The sequence below is a fragment of the Cyprinus carpio genome, chromosome A10, assembly GCF_018340385.1.
Source record: "Cyprinus carpio isolate SPL01 chromosome A10, ASM1834038v1, whole genome shotgun sequence".
Taxonomy (NCBI): Eukaryota; Metazoa; Chordata; class Actinopteri; order Cypriniformes; family Cyprinidae; genus Cyprinus; species Cyprinus carpio.
Genome location: NC_056581.1, coordinates 1,504,163 through 1,527,075, shown reverse-complemented (window position 1 = coordinate 1,527,075; position 22,913 = coordinate 1,504,163). Strand labels below are relative to the sequence as shown.

The following is a 22,913-nucleotide window of genomic DNA, read 5'->3' as shown; positions in this document are numbered from 1 at the left end:
ATTTATCCTGGTCTTTCTCGTCTTCTCTTTAAAGCTTAAGAGATCCTTACATTGGGACTTTTCCACATTTCTTGCTCAGTGTCTCACATCATTAGAGCATAGTAAACAGTTGGCTTCAGTTTCAGCAGTTTGTCTGAGAAACAGATGTTGCTTTTGCACAGAGGTGGCAGAGGCAGACCCATGTACCACCACAGGGCATTCCGCCCGTCAATTGTCAGCTGGAACCTTTGAACCCGAACTATCTGAATGGCTGACTCTGTCAAACATCTGTTTCCCTTCCAAGCACTGTTATTTGTATTTATAGCCTTTGTTACATTGACAAATTAACCTTTTTCACTTGTGGCTGTGGGTGATGTGGTTAAGCATAAATACCATCCAATCTGAAAAATGAGATGCCAAGGACGGGTAGAGCAATTGAAGGCATTCTGCTTTTTCATTGGACAGTCACTTGGATGATAATGACCTGCGATCAGTGGATCTACTAAAAGCCTTTGAAGACTGAAAGTTCTGCCTTTGTCTCTGAATCTGAGGAGAGAAAGAGAGAAACAGAGTGTCCTAGACCATTAGCCAGGGCTCTGCATGACAGATGTCCTCTTTAGGCCAGTAAACCGATGGAAAAAGGATAATTACATCACAAGTCACAGATCACTGAGTCACTGTCAAGAGACCCCGTACCGCTCCTGCTCAGTGAAGACTTTCTAAAGACTGATGTGTTTTGGGCCCACAGACATTAGCAAGAGTAATGCCTGCAGAACTTATTCATTCCAAAAAATGAGATGGGAGTTTATGACTTCACTTGATGATATCAAAATTCTTTTTATAGCCAGTCCACTTGGTGGCCACCAAGGTACATTTTAGTCATTCAAGTCCATCTGCTTCAAAGGGAAAAACTGAAATTTCCAAACAAATGTCTAAATACCCAATAAAATCTGCCTTTTTGCTTCTCGGAAATAAAACCCCTTAAAATATATTTGAAGTACTGAATACTAGTACCTTAACACTTGCTCTTTTGTTTATCCATTGGTTAAATGATGTAAACAACACTATCCTTATCCAGTACTTCACAAACGCACACAGTAAAGCCAGTGCGCGCACACACACACACACACACACACACACACACACACACACACACACACAAACCTCTTACAGAGAGTAAAAGCATCCTGTGTGCATTCCACTATAGGGTGTCTTCTTATTTAGTCTCCCTGTAATGTCCCAGTTGGCTCAGTGTGGTTAGCACACAGGGTGGCCAGGGTAAGGACCGGGCTCAAAGCAGGAAGGGTCTATTCATGGGTGCTGCATTTTTAAGGTTCTTGTGGAAAAAGGTAAATAGAGTGTTTTTAGCTCCTACATAGAGCTCTGTTTACAGCTAGATGAGTCTCTCTTTAATAGCTCGTTTAGAATATGAACTACGTATTTACTGCAAAGTGGGATTCTGGGTAAATACCAGCAGCATGCAGTTTGTAGTGGGACTTTTTACTTACATTTGCAGAAGGACTGATACATGCCATGCAGACTAGTACACTAGTATTACTTAAAATAAGCTAAAACAACATAAATCTTTATTTTTTTTATTCAGTTGTCATTTGCACTCAATTTTATCATATTCAATTATATTACATTTGTAAAATGTTAACTTAAACCATTGAAGTTAAGTTGGGCCTACATGAATCATTTAGGTTGCATTGACTGAAACTGGGCTGTGAATTTCTAATTCCCAGCATTCTTTGCATAGGGATAGACCAGGAGAATAAATGTTGAAATAAAGTGCTGTTTAATGTGTTTTTGGTAAAGTGAAAGACTTTCTTTATTAAAGTTTGTTGTTTAGTTATTTTTGGTATTTGATCATTACTTGCATGCTACAAAAATTTTACTTAGCAAGTGTTATGTTGGCTGTTACATTCTCATAAGAATAAATAAAAGAAATCAGTTTGAGGGCCAGCATGTGATTTACACAGTCTATATTGTCAGCATTTCTATCCTTCACAATCAAACGATCATAGAACATTTACGTGCATGTATGACAGCTATTGACAACCTAAGCACAAGCTCCACTCTTCACCACAATGGAAACCAAAAAAAAAAAAAAAAAAAAAAAATGTTTATATTGTTTGAACTCTTTTAAATGTTCAAAATAACTAAACATTAAAAACTTAAACTCTAACAGGCCTTTCCATTTTCATAAAAATGCAGAAAACTCATGCAACTCTGCACGAAGGCACCAGTCTGAACAGCAACAACACTGGTTGGATCAACAAGAGTGAATTATGTTCAGGGAACACTCACAGAATATGTCAAATGAAATTGGTTTGATCTCATTAAATTAGCATGAATTTTACTCATCAGTACATTTAACTTAATTTAAGTTCAAATAAATCAGTTTAAACGCGTGGAAATATGCGTCATAATTTTATTAAGTTAGACCAACAAGCTATTTTTTGAGTGTAATGGCAGAGACAAATGGTGTAAAATCACACCTAACAATCGGTATTGCAGCCTATAAACTGATTCTGATGATGGCCTGCATATTCAGATTGGATTATATAGTCATAAAGCACTTAACGGCATTGACAGATGAATATTCATTGCATAGGTCCATCTGCACTATTTTATCATAAATTGTTAAAGGTGCCATATGCATGATAAACTCTTCATGCTGCATGCTTTAAAATACAGCTGTGCTAACCTGGCATTAGGAACACATTGGGTCCGTGATTAGATTGCAAAAAGTGAGTGGCCCTGCATAAATGAACACTGTGCATTGGATATTCAGTAAGCAGAACAGTGATAATAAAAGTTTCCAAGATAAATAGTTTAGATTCACTGCTCATTATATATATATATATATATATATATATATATCTATATTATATATATATATATATATATATATATATATATATATATATATATTAATGAGCAGTGAAACAGATTTGTTAGTGTATTATTTGTTTTTCTAACTAAAAGATAATAATTGATCATGTCAAACTTTTTTTTTTTATAATTATATTTTTTTAATATGCCATTTTTTTATTTTACTTAGTATCAAGCTGATTTTTTTATTGCTATTATGTATTCATTTATACCACAAAAATGTAAATAAATAAATAAATAAATAATTCAGAAAAAAAGATGCATCTTAAAAGAATAATTGTTTGTATGAATTGTATTTCTAATGTACTTCTAAAACTGGTTTATGAGCTGTCTGGATGTTTTCATGCAGATTTTCTCCTACCTTCATCTAAACACTCTCCCCCACGCATATTTTTACTGAACACAGATGCCAGCCAACTAAACTGGATGTGTTGTAGCAAAGCTCTAAAGCACTGATCCAGTATTGATCATTGGCCTGTTTTTAAAATAACACCAGCACAGCAGCCTGAAGATCACTGCCCCACAGGCTTTGACAGGATTGACATTGCATTTTTCATGTGATTAGGGGTGATGTGACGGGTTGAAATATCAGGGCTATTGGCTGTATGTGCATGGCCGTGTGCCATGTGCGCTGTTGCATGGGTGCTAATCTGAGAGTGCTCTGATACGACTGGATTGATGGAGGGAATTAGTGTCAGGAGGGGTCTTGGATACAAAACTTTAATTACAGGATATGACCTCAGAGTTTGTGTGTGTGTGTGTGTGAGTAAGAAAACTTTGGCCTTTGTAGAAAATTGATTGAGATTTTTGGATGTACAGTCACATTTAGGGCTGAATATTGAATATTCATGAAAAATCTGAAATTATTTTGATTGAAATATGAAATTAGGCATCAGCATTTTATTTGGCAATTAACATTCTTAAAGCTGTGCCATTAGACTAGTTTCACAATCCTTTCTCGCCTCATGACTATGATTAAGAAAGAGATGGTTTAATGCAGCATCTGATTTTAACTTCATGAGAAAAAAAGGGCATTAAGGTTGGTAAATTCAAATTATATTCATTCATTCATTCATTCATTCATTCATTCATTTATTTATTTATTTATTTATTTATTTATTTATTTTCAAATGGAAAAATCATTTTATTTTGTTTTCGGTGTATCAGAAGTGATATTGGGATTTTGAAACTGATTTGCCAGTGTTACACTTCTTAATGCTGGTCTACAAATTTTACTTCATACATGTAATGCTGAGCTATTTAAGATAAATGTTTTATGTCTTGTCTTTGCAACTCTAGGGAGACAGTATTCGCTGCTAGAAAGCATTGATATGCTACTGAAGATTTTCAGCGTTCACTGCCACTGGCAGTGCTATTTGTATTCAACATGTAGACCAATCTCCATATGCTTTAGGCCACATTGATTCATATTGGAGAATGCTTTGGCAAAAAAAGATAATAAAAATTATTTGCGATTTCCGTCAATCTGTCAGTCAAAGGTGTGGCAGGATTTTCCTGGCTGGTACTATTTTGTGATACTTCATACCTTCTTTGCGAGTATTCAGTTCAGGCTTTCCAATTTAAATGCAAATTTTACAGGACATCACAAGGAACCTGAGAAGGGTGCAAAAAAATTATTCGGTGCTGACGATGAATTATATATTTTAATTAATCAGTGAGGGAAATGCATCTGTTCAGCAAAAATATGGCCATAAATAAGAATTTAATAAATAAATAAGACAGAAGATAAAGCGAGCAAAATGGGTCTCATTGAGCATCGTTATTATAAAATCTGCATTGCCATGGGATGTCATTAAGAAAAGGATCCTGTGCTGTCAGATATCAAATGTATTATTCTCTAGTTTAATGGGCTAAATACTACTTACAGGTGCCAGAAAGAGGAGGATTTTTGAAGAACTGACATTGAGATACAATTTTAATTTCACTCCTGTCAGTCCATTTTTTTTTTTTTTTTTCTCAAGTGCTGGAATAAATATGAAGTGTCAGTCAACAGACTAAAGCATTTCTCTGCTTTACTCAAAAATCTCAACGAAACAGAGGAAAGCTTTGGTTTTATAAGCAGTGATAACTGGAGTATTGAAAAGTAATTTGGATATGCTTTAAATTTGGATATACTTACAAAACTACAATTAATTGAATTTGAAAGATTTATCAACTGTACCATCTAAAGATAATGTGCTGTGCAACGAGATTCAAGTAATGTCCAGACATATGCTTGATTTCAAAGAGTTATCTGTCATCTGTATGTAAATGATGACCTCATGAAATGTTTATGATGGATTTTTGATAAACGACACACAGAGACAAACAAATGCAAAGACGTTATTCAGCGAGAATGTATAATATTGACTTTAGTCTGCGACATTGCTCAAACAAAGAAAATAGTTTGCTCTATGGTCTTCACACTTGTATGTATGTGAACCTTGTGTTTAGTGAGTGACGAATGCTGGGTAAATACAGCGTGTTGATAAAAGACACACTAAGTATGCAGACCCATGAATCAGAACCTAATAAGTAGCTGACAAAAGCTAAATATCCACAATATTAAACACCCACATCAATAAAGTTATTGTGCAAATATTATATGCACATCACTCCCACTTGCTTCTTCGACGCCAGCCAAGACGAGGACGTTCTTGCCAGAAAAAATAATCAAGAACTTTTGCAGCTAGTGAGCTAGGTTCTTTACAATAAGCAAGACGGTGTTGTGATTGCGATGCTAAATATATAAATAGTGAGTATACATTTCCTTTAGCAAGTTAACCATCCCGATAATGGGGTGTGTTATAATTTCCTGTTTAACTTTAATGAATAACTACTGTTGGGATCATGGGAGACAATTTAACAAGTGAGTGTACAATGAATGCTTGTATTCCATGCGTGGTTTTATGTGTGCATTCATCCAGATACATTTTATATATGTATAACATTGAAACATTTTGCCCTGACAAGTTTTTTATTAAAACGTATATTAAAAAAAATATATATATATATATATATATATATATATATTATTATTATTATTATTATTATTATTATTCTCTGGTTATGAACTTTCCCTGTCTCACTCTGATGAAAGCCTCTCTTTGTGTTTATTTCAACTGTGGGCTCTTTTTAGTGTTTTACATTCTGGTGTGCTTAGGGAGACAAATTGATTTCCTGACCCTACAATGTGTTGTTTCTTGTCTAGATTTTAAGTCTTTCCATAGGAAATAAAATCACTAAAGGAATCATTTTAATATCTCAATTATTTCTCCTTAACATATATGAGATTAAGTGAAGATCAGATTTGAATTTTTCAAACTGTGCTAAGATTTTCTAAGATATGATAGTCTGATAATCTTATTATGAACTCAACACACCAATTCTGCAATTCCATTCGGTGCCACATGTGGTGCAGAAATTCCACACTGCACATTTAGACGAAACTAGTACTCCATTAAAGTTGTGATTATAAGTGATGCACCCTCTCCAAAACTTTTCCCTCCAAAGACAAAACCAGCTCAATGTCTCTCAAAAATCCATGAACACTCAAAATGATTGACAGGCCTAGAGTATTTCTGATTGGTTAGCAGTGTAGAAGTGTAGGCTGTTTGCTGTTCACAATCTATGGCTGTCACGGAAACCGTTATGATTGATCAAGACACATATTTCAATGATATAATGTTGTGTGCAGTCAGGCTGTTTCTTTGAGTGGCCATCAATATTGGCTCAACCATTGAGTTTGGAAGTAAGCTACCTCTCAAGTATCGAAATGTGTGTGTCACATACGGGAGACATATAAAATGTGTAAGGCCTACATGTTGGGGAGATTTGAAATAGCAATTGTTGATTAAAGAAAATTTCCCCTGGTTTATAAAAAAGTTTGGTTGTGAGAAAAAAAAAGAGCGAAAAAGAGAGAGATAGAAGTCCAGATGGTGAGAGAGTGTGAAGGACTTTATGATGGTCAATCCTGGATCCCAACAGTCTGGCATTGTCTTTCCTTCTTCCTATTTCTCATCTAGGTCTGTCTATCCCGCAGCCAGTTGGGCAGAGAGAGTATCAGTCCCTGAGGACATTTATTCTACTGATGAGATGCTGTAAAGTAGGGAAGAGAGAGAGACGGAGATAGAGAGAAGTGGGGCGGGGAATCAGGAGGCAGAGACACTGGAAGAAAGAAAACAAGCGAGTGTGTTTGTGTGAGAGAGAGAGAGAGAGAGAGGGGAGAGGGAGGGAAGGAAGGAGGAAACTGTCCTCATGCTGTCTTGGCATCGGTGCCACCCAGTTTCTCTCAGGCAGGCCAGAAGCCTCACGATCTACCTCTGTGTGTGTCTCCGCAGATGGCCAACATTGTGACATCCTTCTGCTGTGTGGTGCTTGCAGCCGTGGTGGTGGTTTATGCCCAAAGGCGCAGCCAGCAAGGTAAGTCCACATTTTGGATCCTTCCTCCATCTGTTGCAGGTCTTCGTTGTATGTGTTTATACAGGAACAAGACAATTGCATAATGAAATCAGCTAATTATTAATATTATTATTATTATTTTTAGATTAGGAATCAGTTTGTTCTTTTCTGGATATGTGTCCTGTCTTCTTTCTTTCGACTTGTCATTTTCTTTGTGTCCCTCCTTCAATCTGTCTGTCGGAGTGGAAAAGAGAAGTCACATTGTGAGCGGAGGGTCAGTATCACCTGACTGTGGGGAGGGGTGTGTGAATGTGTGTGTGTGTGTGTGGGTGAATGCTGCTTAATGCATAGAGTAGCTGCCCGGAGACACAGAGACTAGCCTGTCACTGGGTCAAAAACTAGAACTCCAGAACAAAGCAATCCTCGGAGTGTGTATGAATGTGTCTAAGTTTGGACCAGACATGTTATCTTGCTGGCTGTGATGGGTTCTCTCATGCTTGGGTGAATAAGCAGCTATGTTGTTTCTACATTCCAATTCAGTGTCATTTTGTGAGACAGTGGGGTGGAAGTGCTATCGAGACATCCTTGTTTCGTCAGAAGCTACTACTTTAAAGCTATTGTCATTTTCTGAGTTATTATTCAAGCTGGATGCTACAACATATTACGTGGTTTTTCCTAATCAGGTGCAACTTGTTTCCATCAACAAGTAATTTGTCTGTCCACGGTAAAGGCAAAATGCTATGCAACGCCACACAATCACAGCCAATCAGAACATATCTCATGGTGCTTGCACACTGGAGAAAGTGTTTGGTGGAAAGGAATGCATACAATACATTTTAAGGGTTTGGAAATAGTGAGACAGTTTAAAATGAAGAAGGAACAGCTAAATGGATGAACTGACTATGTCAGAGTCAATTGCAGCAAAGTGATTCTCAACTTTTGGTCGCATGATAAAAGATCACAATTTAGCAGACTTTAACATTTTTTCCCTCTGTGTGAAGAGTGTATAGTACTGCTCCTGGATGGTGACCTTCCAGCACAGTTTATCTCTAACCCCATCTAACCAGTTAATTAAGGCTTTATTGAACACTTCCTGGCAAGTGTGTTGGAGCTAAACACTTTATGGATAGTGGCACTTTAGGAGCAAGATTTGCCACCCCTGCTCTATGTCCTTATGATGCACCATCCCCTTTGAAATCAATGGATTCAAAGCATACTCTGATGCAATGTGAACAGCTTGACTTTAGCTTTGGGTAAAATTAAAAAAAAAAAAAAAGTTGGAAGAGTTGCAATACCTGCGAAACAACCTTACTTTTGGACTGTTGATGAACATGCTTCCGCTGAACCTTCAGCTTTAACTTATAACCAAAAGTTGAGGGTGGGATGATAATGGGATGAGGTATAGTGGTTAAAGACCTTGTCTCATAACTGAACGCTTGTATGTTCAAACTACCACCATTGTGACTTTGATCCAGACTAGGTATGTCCAGTACTGCTGTTGGACAGCCAACATCCTACAGAGGGTGCTTCTCAAACGGAAGGCTGCATCCTACAAAGGCTGCATATCTCGGCTGCCATGCCATCAAACGTCGCTGAAGGCCATCTCAATTGGAAGGATCCTTGGAAGGCAGCCTTTGTTTTGCGTCCTTCATTCAGCTGAATTTGAAGGATGCATGGGATGTATCCTCCGCGACCTTCAATCACCCACAATCCTTTGTACCCATTCCATTTCATGAAAATAAACTGATGAAAAACAAGTCAGTACTGAGCTTGTCTGAATTTTAAAAATTGAAAAGTGAAAGTGACCCATACTTGGAATTCGTGCTCTGCATTTAACCCATCCAAAGTGCACACACACAGCAGTGAACACACACACACACCGTGAACATACACCCGGAGCAGTGGGCAGACATTTATGCTGCAGCGCCCTGGGAGCAGTTGGGGGATGGGAGCCTTGCTCAAAAGCACCTCAGTCGTGGTATTAAGGGTGGAGAGAGTGCTGTACATTCACCTCCCCCACCTACAATTCCTGCCGGCCCGAGAATCGAACTCGCAACCTTTGGATTACAAGTCCACTCTCTAAACATTAGGCCATGACTTCCTCGGAGGACCTAAATTTATCTTACATTTATTCTGAAATGTAAGACAAAAAATTATATTTTCAGACATGAAAAGATAGATATTATCTTTTGTATTGGTGTAAATTACTCACTAAATGCTAAACTGCCAATAATTTAAGCCACGAGGAGACTAGACAACTGTGATTCATTGTATTGCATTAATAGAAAGTAAAGTAATATAAAGGTTTGTAATACATTTTTTTTTTTTTTTTTTTTCAAAACTACATTTTATTAATGTTTTTGTGCCGTGACGGTGAGGGCAAGAAGATATGTGACCCTGCACCACAAAACCATTCTTAAGTGTCAATATTTCAAAATTAAGCTTAATAAATAAGTCTTCCATTGATTTGTTAGGATATGACAATATTTGGCTGAGTTACAACTTTTTGAAAAACTGGAATCTGAGGGATTTGAGAAAATCACCATTAAAGTTGCAATGCACATTACTAATCAAAAAATAAGTTTTGATATATTTACAGTAGGAAATTTACAAAATATCTTCGTGGAACATGATCTTTACTTGATATCCTAATGATTTTTGGCATAAAAAGAAAAATCTACAATTTTTACCGATACAATGTATTTTTGGCTACTGCTACAAATATCCCTGTGCAACTTAAAACTGGTTTTGTGGTCCAGGGTCACATATTTGACGTAGCCACGCACATTTACTAGAGCATCTCATTCTAGAGTTTAATGCCGAGGGGGACTCTAGCCTACAAGACTCTGAAGGACTGAACTAGGAAGGACGTAGCCTCCGTAGGATGCAGCCTTCCATTTGATAAGCACCCAGTTTAGCTCCAACCCTAATTAAACCCACCTGAACCAGGTAATTGTGGTCCTCCAGGCAGGTGTGTTGGAGCAAAACTCTGCAGGACTTTGGCCCTCCAAGAGCAGGACTGGGCACTCATGGTCTAGAACCTCCTTGTTTTTCCAGAGGGACTAATTTTTCTATATAGTGTACTTCAAGTCACTTTCAATAAAAGTGACTAATTGACTAAATGACTAATTACTAAAGAATGATTGCTGACTCTCCGCCTGCCAAAACTGCAGATGTACTGTAGCTTCAGTTGGGAACACTGTTTGAGAGTGATAAAGCATCTTCTTGGATGTCTCATGCTGTTGTCATCCCCCCACACCCCTGCAGCAGCCTAAGTTTTGTTGAAGCAAGGCTCTCACTAAAGCTGATTACATCGCTATAATGCCAAGTCACTGGCATGTGTTTCTTTGGCAGGGCAGTTGCACTGATACGATGATGTCATGGTGGGATCACCACGTCATCTATCAGCAGAGCTGCTTATCTGTTTCCACGTGTGTTCTGATTGGTCAGCTGATCGTGTTTAATCTAGACGGCAGTCATCACAAACAAAACCATGCGATGACAGTCAAGCCTTTTGCTTACACACACACACACACACACACACACACACACACACTCTCACACACGCACACACACACACACTCACACACACACTCACACACACGCACACACACACTTAAAAGTGGCCTCAATGAATGGAGCAACATTCCAGGCAAACAAACATAGTTTTAACCCTATCTATAACCCCATTCCTAGAATTAACTACATAACCTAAAACAGATTGAAATGATAGGTTAAGAATGTTATTCAAGCTCCATCACCTCTTTCATTCCCATCCAAAAATGGATGTGGGATATTTTTTAAATGTCTGACTTCCGACTTTAAAGGTATAACACTTGATGCTCATGAATGGCATGCTATTGTTAACTTTGCAGGTGTTCAACTTTCAACAAAGAAGCCCCCTGCCATCCTAATTACATAGGATAAACAATGCTATATAATATTAGCATATGTTTTGTAGGTGTATGATTGTAAAGATAGCGGATCATTTACAGTGTTTAACCCATCTCTGCCAACATTTGCTAAGTAGGTGTAATATTCATGCAGTGTAGGAGCTTACTGATTGGTGCCATACGCCCACATATCATAAAAATGTTTTCAAGTTCCAAGTTTCCAAGTTTTCAATTTTATACTTTAAAGAAACTTCCTACTTACCAAGTTGAATGAAACATACAGTAGCACGAGCCTAAACCTAATATCTGACTGGCTGAATCAAGATGTTTATCCAAGATAATTAACAGTAAACAGTGTGCTTCATTGTGTACATGCACACTACTGCTGATGATGAAGTGCACATGTAATATTAACATAATGCATAGTGTGCACAAGACATAGCGGCACACAGAGAACTGAAGTGCGGTTCACTTTCGACTTTCCACGTTCTTCTTGTACATCATGCAGCCCAAACCAAATTGTAATTAATTTTGTATATAGTTTAACTATAAACTCTACTTGAAAACAATATTGATGAAAGTAATTTGCAAATAGACACTTTGCACCTGTGTCAATGTCAAAGTATATAATTTCATGAGCCTCTTACACATAACCAGGGCCAGCCCAAGCCTTTATGGGGCCCTAAGCAGAATTTTATTTGGGGGCCCCTCGGTGCCGACAATACGACTGATTATTGTCAATGCTTGATTATTTGCACGCTATAAATCTAACTCACCCATTATCAGTTTTATTTGTTGTAGCTGTGTTGCTTACATCTTACCGATGTTTTCACCTATCTGTGATTTTTAATTGTAACATTAGCAAACCCACAAGAGTGGTCAGGTGTTAATTTGCACTTTAACATTCAAAGTCTTGCAGGACTAAGTGGCATACTTAATGTGGTGTACTGAAAAGAAGCTAAATAAACCAGCAGACAATGCATTTACAGAACTGCCCTTTACCCACTGTTCATTTACATTTTTTAAACACTTAAAATATTATAAAGCCTATATTAATTTTTTAATCTACAGTTAAAGTTATACAGTAAAATTAACTTTAAAGATTAAAAAAAATAAATAAATAAATGTGTCTCCTAGTAAAAAAAAAAAACAAATACTTTTAAGATTAAAGATTTTAAGACATTAAATTACCATTGTAAACAGTAGATGGCAGCAAAGGATCACTCATCAGCTCAGTTACCATTTACATTCCCTAGTTTTTGTAACGTCTTGCTTTTGGATTTATTATAAAATGACTATTATACCAAATTTTTGTACTTAAGTGTACTAAAGTATGAATAAATATGTTAATTTTTAATGGTACAATAATTAAATAATAATGCATTAAGTATTTTATGTTTAACTGTAGGAGCTGCTAAATATATTCAGCCAGCAGACTTGTCGCTGCTGTAGGTTTGTTACTCTGAATTTACTCTGCATCACTTAATGCACAGCTCTATTTTGACGTCGGCTTGTCAGATAGCTCATTCTGTCCATTGCTACAATATTTATAACTATCTAAAGTGTCAATCGTATCAATGACTCGCGGAACAGTTCTGCTGCGTAATTCACTTGCGTAATTTTTTATACTTGCGTTTGTCATTCCTGAAACAGTATACGTGTTCAAACAAAACTTTTCTTAAAATTTTAAATGAATGAAAATCTGCAAGTGCATAGAACTCTGTAAACATGTGAAAACAATTAGTTCAGAGTGGATTCTGACTAACCTACAGTAAACTCTGATCTGATTCTAATTTGTCTATGACACACATCCTTATACAGTCTATGGACACGTCGCTATGGAAACAATAAGATGATATATATTGATTATTTAATTATTTAATATTGCATTTTTGTATAATTACCATTGTCCATTGACACAATATATCACAAAATAAATTAATTCAATAAAAAAATCAAGCTGACATTTCATTTACTCTTGGGGGCCCCCTGGTGGCCATGGGGGCCCTAAGCAGCCACTTAGTTCGCTCATGCCTTGGGCCAGCTCTGCACATAACATTGGGAATAGGGACTGCAATATATGAGCATGTAAACTGACAAAATAACAACACATGCAGTGTCAGTACACATTCGGTGCAGTTTTTTATGCAATATTTTATGTAAATGGAATGTTAATAGAGAGTAAAGTACCTGGAAATAGTTTGCATTTCCATATGAAAGACATTTGTTTGGTTATTTTGCTATAATGAGCTGGAACACGCATGATGAAATTATTTATTTGTTTATTTTTCCTTTTAAATCTTACACCTTTCATTTCTGACACCTTATTTAATTTGTTAATAACAAATTTAAGCGAGAAGGCCATATGGCCGCCTACATCATATTCAGTGTTTGTCCTCATTTAACATAAGATTTGAATGTTTTACACATAACAAAAATAGAAATGAACGGTCGAAATGTAAACAGTATCCTTTTGAACAGAATTGATGACTAAGTCGAGGGATATTTTTAAACTTAAACTCAGAACACAACCCGTCCCCATCCCTCCATCTGACAGACAGGCCTTGCTTTATGTCATCAGTCAGTGAGATTGAGTCCAGACAAGCCCATCTCTGACAGTTTAATTATTCATGAGGCCCTAAGTGAGAATGAGAGCAAATATATTTCAGAACATCCATTGTCCTGGTCACTTCCGATCCGGCTCAGTGTGGAGAGGCTGTTGAATTCAATCTATCACTTGTTTGTCTCTAGCGGCCTAAAGGGCCTCACAATACCCTGTTTGATGACGAATCGTGATCGAGGATAGCAATGTGGGACGAATAACGTTGCTGAGTGATGTGTCTCATGTCCAGACCTGCTGGATTATGAAGCTGGCACACAAATCTAAGGCAAATGGATGATTTTCAGATATTTGCATTTTAAAATGCGTGATTTAAAAACCAGGATTAAGTGTTGGTAATCTGTGATTATGGATCAGGCATTTCTTTGGTAATGGACAAAAAATTTGGAAGCTGTCTACTAGCTGTCCTCCCTAAATAGAGAAAACCAGGCTCCCTTTGGTGTGCAAGTGCGAATTTCATCAACAACTTGGGCTTCGTTAGAGGTGTGAGAGTGTGTGCGTATTGCCTCCCTAGAGAATTAACATGGGTTTTTGTGGTGCAATCGCGCATTTATGTTTTCTTCAAAAGCGTCAACCATCTCACATGCTCATACCTTGAATCAGCAGGGTTGAAGAGACAATAAAAGTGAATGCGATGGCGATTTTCAAGCACGTCAAAGAAGCCAGGTGCATGAACTGTCAGCACCCTTCGGAATACATATCTCTTTCACTGCTATTTTCAAGGTGCTCTAGCACCACTTCAAAGATTTAAACTAAACACAGCTTACATTGGGTGTCAAATGATAAAGACCTATTCAGGAAAATGAGCTTCAGCCTTACCATTTGCTTGTTAAACGTCTAGAGGACTGTTTACCTTAGAAGATGTGCAAAAATAAACCTCTCACAACAGTGTATAAATCATTCAAACTTCCTCTGTCAATAAAGTTCCTTTTCCCAGCATCAATCAATGCTTAAGATGTTCTCCTCGGAAATCCCAACACGGAAAGCATAAAATTGGCATGGCTACACACGGCGCTGAGGAAACAGCTGTTTCGTGTGAAGCTACAGATGTAGGCCGTGTACTTCCCTTCCGTAGTTGCAGTGTTATCCTCCTTTAATTAAACTCTGGAAATGAGGCAATAAATCGTATGAATCCTGTCAAGGGCATGTCCAGAAACAAAGTATGTTTTAAATAAATGATAATGCATATTTATTCATCAGATTTGGGGATGAAATATGAACTATGAAATATGAAGAAATATGCACCCCCCCCCAAAAAAAAAAAAAAAAAAAGTTAATTCTGTTATCATTTACTGACCTTCATGTTGTTTCAAAACTGCAGAGACTTACGTTCTTCTGTTTAACATTAATATATTTGTTTTGTTTTTTTTTTTTCCGGGGGTTTTTTTTTTTTTTTTTGGGGGGGGGGGGGGTTGCACCATATTTGACCAATGATCTTCATGAACATTCATGTATTAATTAATTAATTAATTAATTAATTCATTCCCCCCACAAGAGGAAAAAAAGTCCTTCAGGTTTAACTACACATGAGTGAAAAACACTTACTTTTGAGTGAAGTACAAGAAACTACTTGATCTTCCTTATACAGACAAAACAGAAAATAGTATGTGAATCATCATTTATAATTTGACACTTTTATATTAACTATAATCTTGTATTCTTATTTCTGTGGGAGACTGGAAGTTGTGTCCTGTTTGATATCATCTCTGTACTCTTGGGGCCTTGTTTTTATAAAATCCATTCATGTTCTCCATCCAGTGTCCGTAAGTAAGAGATCATATTGATTCATTTCCTTTAAAATAAATAAAACTAAAAAAGAACATTTTAAACATTCAAGTTTAAGACAGCATTCTAATTTGAAATTAATAGCATTTCACATTAACATGTTGCTAAGATAACAGCTTGATATCCTAATAAGTGTAAAAGCAAAAAAAAAAAAAAAAAATGCATATATATATATGTATTTTTTTTGTTTATTTATCTTGTAGCATTGTATTCTGTGCTGCACTCTGCATGTAATGCTACCTTACAATTTAGCCAAAATTAGGCTATTAGTCTAAAATTACTTCCCCTACCATTTTTCTTTGTGTCTGGAGCATGTCTAAAATGCCTTAAAATACAGTTTTGGTAGGCCACTCACTAGGTTTTGGAACAGAGCTTAAGTGTCCATCTTCTTGGTCATGAGCCAAATAGCATAGCCATTCTAGGATCTTGTGAGCTTGCTAATGGGGAATGTTTACTCATGGAGGTCAGCACAGTTCTTAATATGGATTCGGCCACTGGGCTGGAAGTCTTGATGGAGTTGCACAATACATTGCAGTTTTCAGAGTTCGGCTGTGTCTAAATTCATCTAATTGGCGATGCAGAGTTGAACTCGGGATCAAACTGCTGGATTGGTGTGAGTTCATGCGTAGTGCTCTTGTTCAGTACAGTGAACACTACTTGACAAGAGAGAGTCTATATTCTTTCACTTTCGTGAGATCAGGAGTTATTCCAAGAGATGAGCGGGTTTCATTTTACAGTTTTCTGTAAATTATCTATCTATCTATCTATCTATCTATCTATCTATCTATCTATCTATCTATCTATCTATCTATCTATCTAAATTTAGGAAGCAACTCTATTTTAATGTTTTAATTTTTTGTGTGATTTTTGTATATTTGGGAGCTTTAAATTAGTAATTATAATAAATCTGTATATAAGAAAAAAGAAGAAGACCAAGCGAACCATCAGCCGTATAAACATTAAACAAACTGGGATTTGCTAAAAGTTTTGTGAATTACACTTTATAATGTAAGCATTGTTTTCCAAGGACATCTGTAGACTTTACAATTTATTCAAAATTCCCTGTGCTAAGACCATCTAACTGCCCGGCTGGCAAAATGATCAAAGGTCTAATGGATAAAAAAAAATAATAATAAATGCTCTGAAATTTTAATGATCTACATTAAGTAAAGCAAACACCTAATGTCGGGCTAGCAGTGGTCATGTTTGATTCAGACGACTCTTAATGATTGTGCCTGGAGAATAAGGGATGCATTACAACTGTGCCTAGCCGTGACTTGTTTGGTTATAAAAGGCAATGAACTGCTCAGTTTTTCCAAGAGCAAGAAGAATTATCTCCCAACTTGTGTCTTATTGCTTTAGATGGAGATTATTAACTCTATTCTCTTGTTCATTATTCCCCTACTCCCTATAAACTCTTGGCAGCTTCCTTCAGTGAGTCTCTATATAGAATTTCCCATCTTGGCGTTGAAATTTTTGCCCATTCCTTTTGGCAAATTTGCTTAGCTGCCATCAAGAAGGTTTGTGAGCAGCAGTTCTTGAGTTAATTCACACATGCTTAATTGGACTGAAGTCTGGATTTTAACTGGTTTTACAGTAAGCCACAGCACAGCAGCTTTTGCCCAATGTTTTGGGCCATTACCCTGTTGGAAAACAAATCATCTTTCAACCCCAAGAGCAATAGCAGATAGCGACACATTTCCTTACATGATTTTTCCATTGTTAGCTACATCCAGCTTTCCTTGTCTTTATGAGTTTTCCAATTCTTGCTCCAGAGTAGCATCGCAAAAGAACAAATAAAATAAAATAAAATAAAATAAAATAAAATTACTAAAATTACTAAAATTACTAAAATAAAATAAAATAAAGTAAAATAAATAAAATAAAATAAAATAAAATAAAATAAAATAAAATTAAATTTAAATTAAATTAAATTAAATTTACAAATATAAATGAAAAATAATTAAATTATTCAAATATAGTTTATAATTTTATAATTATTTATAATTAAAAAATAAAGCAAAGTGAATAAAATCACTTTCATATTGTGTATAATGGCCTGCAAACTGTTTAGCAACAGTGTGGTTGAAATCTTTACAATGAAAAGTTGAGCAGTCTGCCTCAAAGAGAAATAATAATAATAATAATAATAATAATAATAATAATAATAATAATAATAATAATAATAATGATGATGATGATGATGATGATGATGATGATGATGATGTTTCTTTTGAGCAATGTGGAATTAAGCTCCAATAGTCTTCACACCATCCTGTCTGTGTGATGTTTCTTTCTCCCTTTAAACGGCATCTATAGCAGCACATCAGTGCATCTCCCAAGGCTACTTCACGGTCTGTCCAGACAGCTGTTCAAATCACCCACACTTACACACAGATGTTTTTGTTTGTAAATAGAAACTAATGTGGAGGACATGAGCAATACATTTCTGGTGTGGATGGATGGCTTTCCACTGTTATTTCCCTATTGCGGGAATTAGTGGGAAATGAAATGCCTATAACAGATGCAAATGGGGAAATAAAATCTGGCATCTGTATTGCGTAAGTAAAATGGTGTGTGAAGGTGCATATGCAGTATTTGAAATTGTTTCCATTTTGCATACTGGGACAATCGCTCGCTTACGAAATAATGTGGTGGCATCCCTCTTGCCTTCTGTTTAATGGGAACAGATGCAATTTGGCATTGCTTTGTCTTTTGATGACGTACCTGGTTGACCTTGAAAATATGGAAATCTGTAAATCTACTTGTATAAATACAACAACAGCAATATAATAATAATAATAATAATAATAATAATAATAATAATAATAATAATAATAATAATAATAATGAACATACAATAAAATACATAAAATATAGAATATGATAAAATGCTTCTAACATAATATAATGTATAGTTTTATAATCATAAAATTCTCAATAAGACTTACTGCTTAACAGATAATAGTTGATTCCATGAAGTTCTAATGTATGGATTTGTTTGTTTGTTTGTTTGTTTGTTTGTTTGTTTGTTTGTTTGTTTGTTTGTTTGTTTTTTGTTTGTTTTTTAAGCTTAAGCTTTCACCTTTAAGCATAAATAAAATATTTTAGATTTGAAAGGTAACATTTATGTTTGTATGTATGTACAGTAAGCACAAACTATAATTGTAAAAATATAAATTGTTTCCCAAATATTCCTACTGCCCCTTATGTCCTGCCACAAATTCAAATTCATCCATCCATCCATCCATCCATCCATCCATCCATCCATCCATCGATCCATCTATCCATCCATTCATTCATTCAGTATTGTTTTTTCACAGCCTGTATTTTGAATTATATTTATTTATTTATTTATTTATTTATTTATTTTTTATAGTGCATTTGATAGAGCCAGAGATGGATTAATCAGACCACTCAAATAAAAAGAGTAGGGCAAAAAAAAAAAAAAAAACCTCTTTCAGGTGCACCACACAAGAAGTTGATTTAAATGTTAATGAAATCACTTGTTAAATATCTTTGCAAAAAAGATGCATGAACTGCAATTACATCTTGTACAAACTTGTCTAATTCATATTATATGTTCAGGAAAATTATTTTGAAAAAATCTCAAAAGTCAAGGTAATTCAAATTGAAAATGACTGAAGGTATAGTAGACTATTATTTACTTAAAATGTTCTGTAAAAACAACAAACAGCAGTTTTTTCAGCCTGTCACCATGATGCAAACATGAACAATCATACATACAGTAGTAGTTCTTTACAAGTTTTTATTTGAATGTGCTGCTTTTCCACTTTTTTTTTTTTATGTGATCATGGACGCATTTGACTGTCGTGCTCACATCTCATGCATGTATCAGGATTCTAAAAACACGGTGCTCTAGTTAAAAGAAGTTCAACCCCCATCTTTCTGCATTTTTTCCTATTCCAATGCCTGCGTCGCATCTTTATCAACACAAAAGTGCATTCTGTGTGAATGGCACTAGTGATATATTCTACATATGGTCCTTCTGAGAGAGCAGAGTATTTTAAGACCAAAAATATTACACACTTCATCTTTAAGTTGCAAATCCGCCTAAACCTTTTGATCTCCTATTCTTTAAGTGCATTACCGCTTCACTGCATACACACATACCCAAACAACACTAACAAAACATTTATAAACAGGTCCCCAGATACCAGAAAGTGAGTATTAAAAGGATTTTTGAAATTTAATCCCCAGTGTCTTGAATAATCTACCAGTCATTTTTCAACCTCTGGCTGTGCAGACATTTTCCATATGCATTTTTGTAATTGCATGATTAACTTTCCTTTGCCCTGCTCGGATTTGAGTGTTTTTCCTACCAGTCACCAATTTCAAAACAATATGAGTAAAAGTCTTAGAGTATATCATTTTAACAGTACTTAAGTATTTTACTTATATTAAATATAGTCTCAAAGATGCACTAGTCAAAGAGACATGCCAGTGAAAAACAAGAAAGAGTTGATTTGTAATGAGAGAAATCACGCATCATACATTTCTTTATTTATTTGTTTGTTTATTGATCTTTTACAATAATATCAGGATAAGAATACATGATAATAGTGAAAAAAATAAATAAATAAAAATGAAAAAGACTTCTTGCACTGGATGACCTGGTTTCAGACTCATTGTCTTTGCTAAGGAACTCACGTTCACGTAAAGTAGCCTTGTTGACAAGTCTGGCTAAGTAAGGGCAAAACACACAAGATATAATACTTTCAGTGCCCTGTAGTTGGCGATATCACTTCTTTTGTAACAGAAATAAACTTCTGCACAGGGAGTGGAGCTCTTTAAGATTTGCTGCAATTGATTTGCTGTGATATTCTCTGTCCTCTCTGTTAGCTATCAGAGTAAGAATAACACCCTCATGCTCTGTCTGTAACCTTTTCAGCCAAACTGGCAAAAGTGATTCAAGTTAGGAAATTGGTTCAACGGAAGGTGGAATTGGATTTCCAAACTACAGCACCCTGGATGGATACTGCTGCCTTAAACATGCTTGTTGGGCTAAAGAGATTTCTGAGACACTCAGGCAACACCTCTAGCAGCTGAAGACAGCCAGCTCAGTTCAGCCACTATAAGTCTTTCAACAATAATCTAAACTAAAATATAGTTACAGTTAACCAGCGAGACTTTCTTGGTCAGTAAGCTTTATAAGGGACACAATGCTGGTCAACCAGCTTCAACATTTCATGTGAAGAAAATAAATTTAATAAGCAAGCACACAGAAACAATAAAGGCATTTATACTGTTATAATGGATTTGATTTCTATAAATCAAACAGTCCTGAAAAAAGTGTCCACAGGAGTGGTGATGATAATAGGAAATATTTATATAGCAGCAAATGAGATTTCTGAAGTATCGTGTAACACTGAAGACTGGAGTAATGATGCTGAAAATTCAGCTTTACATCACAGGAATAAATTACATTGTAAAATATATTACAGTAGAAAACTGTTATTTTAAATTGTAATAATATTTCACAATATTACTGTTTTTACTGTATTTTTGATCAGATAAATGGGCAGAAGAGACAATAACAGCAGCAACAACAAAAATCTTACCAACCCCAAACTTGTGAATGATAGTGTGCCTGTATTTGATGCCTTGCAATTGGTTTTCGTTTGGTTGCAAAAATGGAAAAATTATTTACCGACATGAAAATACAAAATAAATACAAAAGTAGCCTTGGACGCAACAGTAAGAATGGGATGGAAATTTAAAACTAATTGAGATGTGCCATGTGTGCCATCAGTTTCCAGCATTAATATGTATATATGTGAAAACATTTCAACTCTAAAGTTTTTTGTAATGTAGTGAAAAAAAATGGCATGACGTACAAATCTGAACTTGTTTATATATATATATATATATATATATATATATTTATATATATATATATATATATATATATATATTGCACCATCCACTGTGAGAAGCTCAACTAAGTGAAATCTAGAAGTTATTTAGAAGTCAATAACTTCCTTTGTTTGGGATTTCAGTTTATATTCAATTGTAGGTCCAACAATGAACCTTTAGCCAATCCATTAGTTTTTTAACAGGAAATGAGTACCTGTACACTGTTTGTTCTTGTGTCTTATGTACTGCAAAAAGGCATCCATTAGCTCAGGATACCAATATTATTTTATACTAATAAACTAATTATTTAATGTCCCGAATGGCTTATGTACCCCATTCATTCACCAGACCGTGATTTCTACCCCTGGGACACAATTTATTCCTGAATCCTCCTGACCATGTGACCATCCCCATTCCAGCTCACTTTTAGACAGCTTGACCTGTCTTCAACTCATCACCCATCTCCTCAAGCTCTCCGACCGTGCTTTATAGAACGGGGCCTCTTAACATCTGCACACACCTCCAGCTGTGCTACATCATCTTCGTTTGTTTGGGACTATTGCTCTTCTAAGACCTTAATGACTTGAAGGTTAATGACATGTCCATCTTTCTGCCAAAGCAGAGGCTCCTTTCCTTCAGCAGCGTCTGCTCATGGATTCTTCCTTACAGGGATGTATTTATTTATTTATTTTAAGGGGTCCTATTATGCTTTTTCACTTTTTTTTTCAACTTTAGTCTGTAATGTTGCTGTTTGAGCATTAAAAAAGATCTGCAAAGTTACAAAGCTCAAAGTCCACTTCAAAAGGAGATATTTATTTAACAGAAATCACATTTCAAAAACTACAACGAATGACTCGTTTGGACTACAATGCATAATTTTCATATCACAAAATACCGACTAATGGGACGAGACCTGGTTGAGCTGCACTAGAGAAGGCAACAACGGGTGTTATCACTATATCGGAGACATGCTAGCTTTCCCAAGGCAGAAGAACTTAGAGTGGTTACAATCATCCAGGTTTAAATCACGATCAAATTGATTTGATTTTGATGCAGTATTTTCACTGAAGCTCACAGGCGGCAATGGTAAGAGGCAGGACATTTCCTGACCAGGCAGCAATCACAACACACACTGGCCCAGCCAACCAATCACAGCACATTTCGTATTTCAGAAGGCGAGTCTTCATTTGATACAGAAACTATTCGAGCCATTCGTGCCAGACTGGGGAGAGATGATGAGAAAATAATGAATGTGTTTTTCAAACAACCTAGTATGACAGCCTGTTCTAGTACACCCCAAAACAAAATCAAGACTTTGAAAAGAGCATAATAGGACCCCTTTAAAACCAAGGATATCCCAGAACAGTTTTGCCAGATATACTACCCTTAAAGGTTTAAGCATGGATGAAATTATTATTTTATTATATATATATATATATATATATATATATATATATATA

General features: G+C 35.7%; 1 protein-coding gene across 1 annotated transcript in view; it reads left to right on the top strand.

Annotated features, from left to right (window-relative positions):
• LOC109097263 (ciliary neurotrophic factor receptor subunit alpha-like) overlaps window positions 1-22,913 on the top strand; it is a 152,190-nt gene that overhangs the window by 43,203 nt on the left and 86,074 nt on the right. Inside the window, exon 2 of the mRNA XM_042764679.1 lies at window positions 7,218-7,299. Coding sequence (XP_042620613.1) covers window positions 7,218-7,299 — 82 coding nt within the window. The remainder of the gene's footprint in view (window positions 1-7,217; window positions 7,300-22,913) is intronic.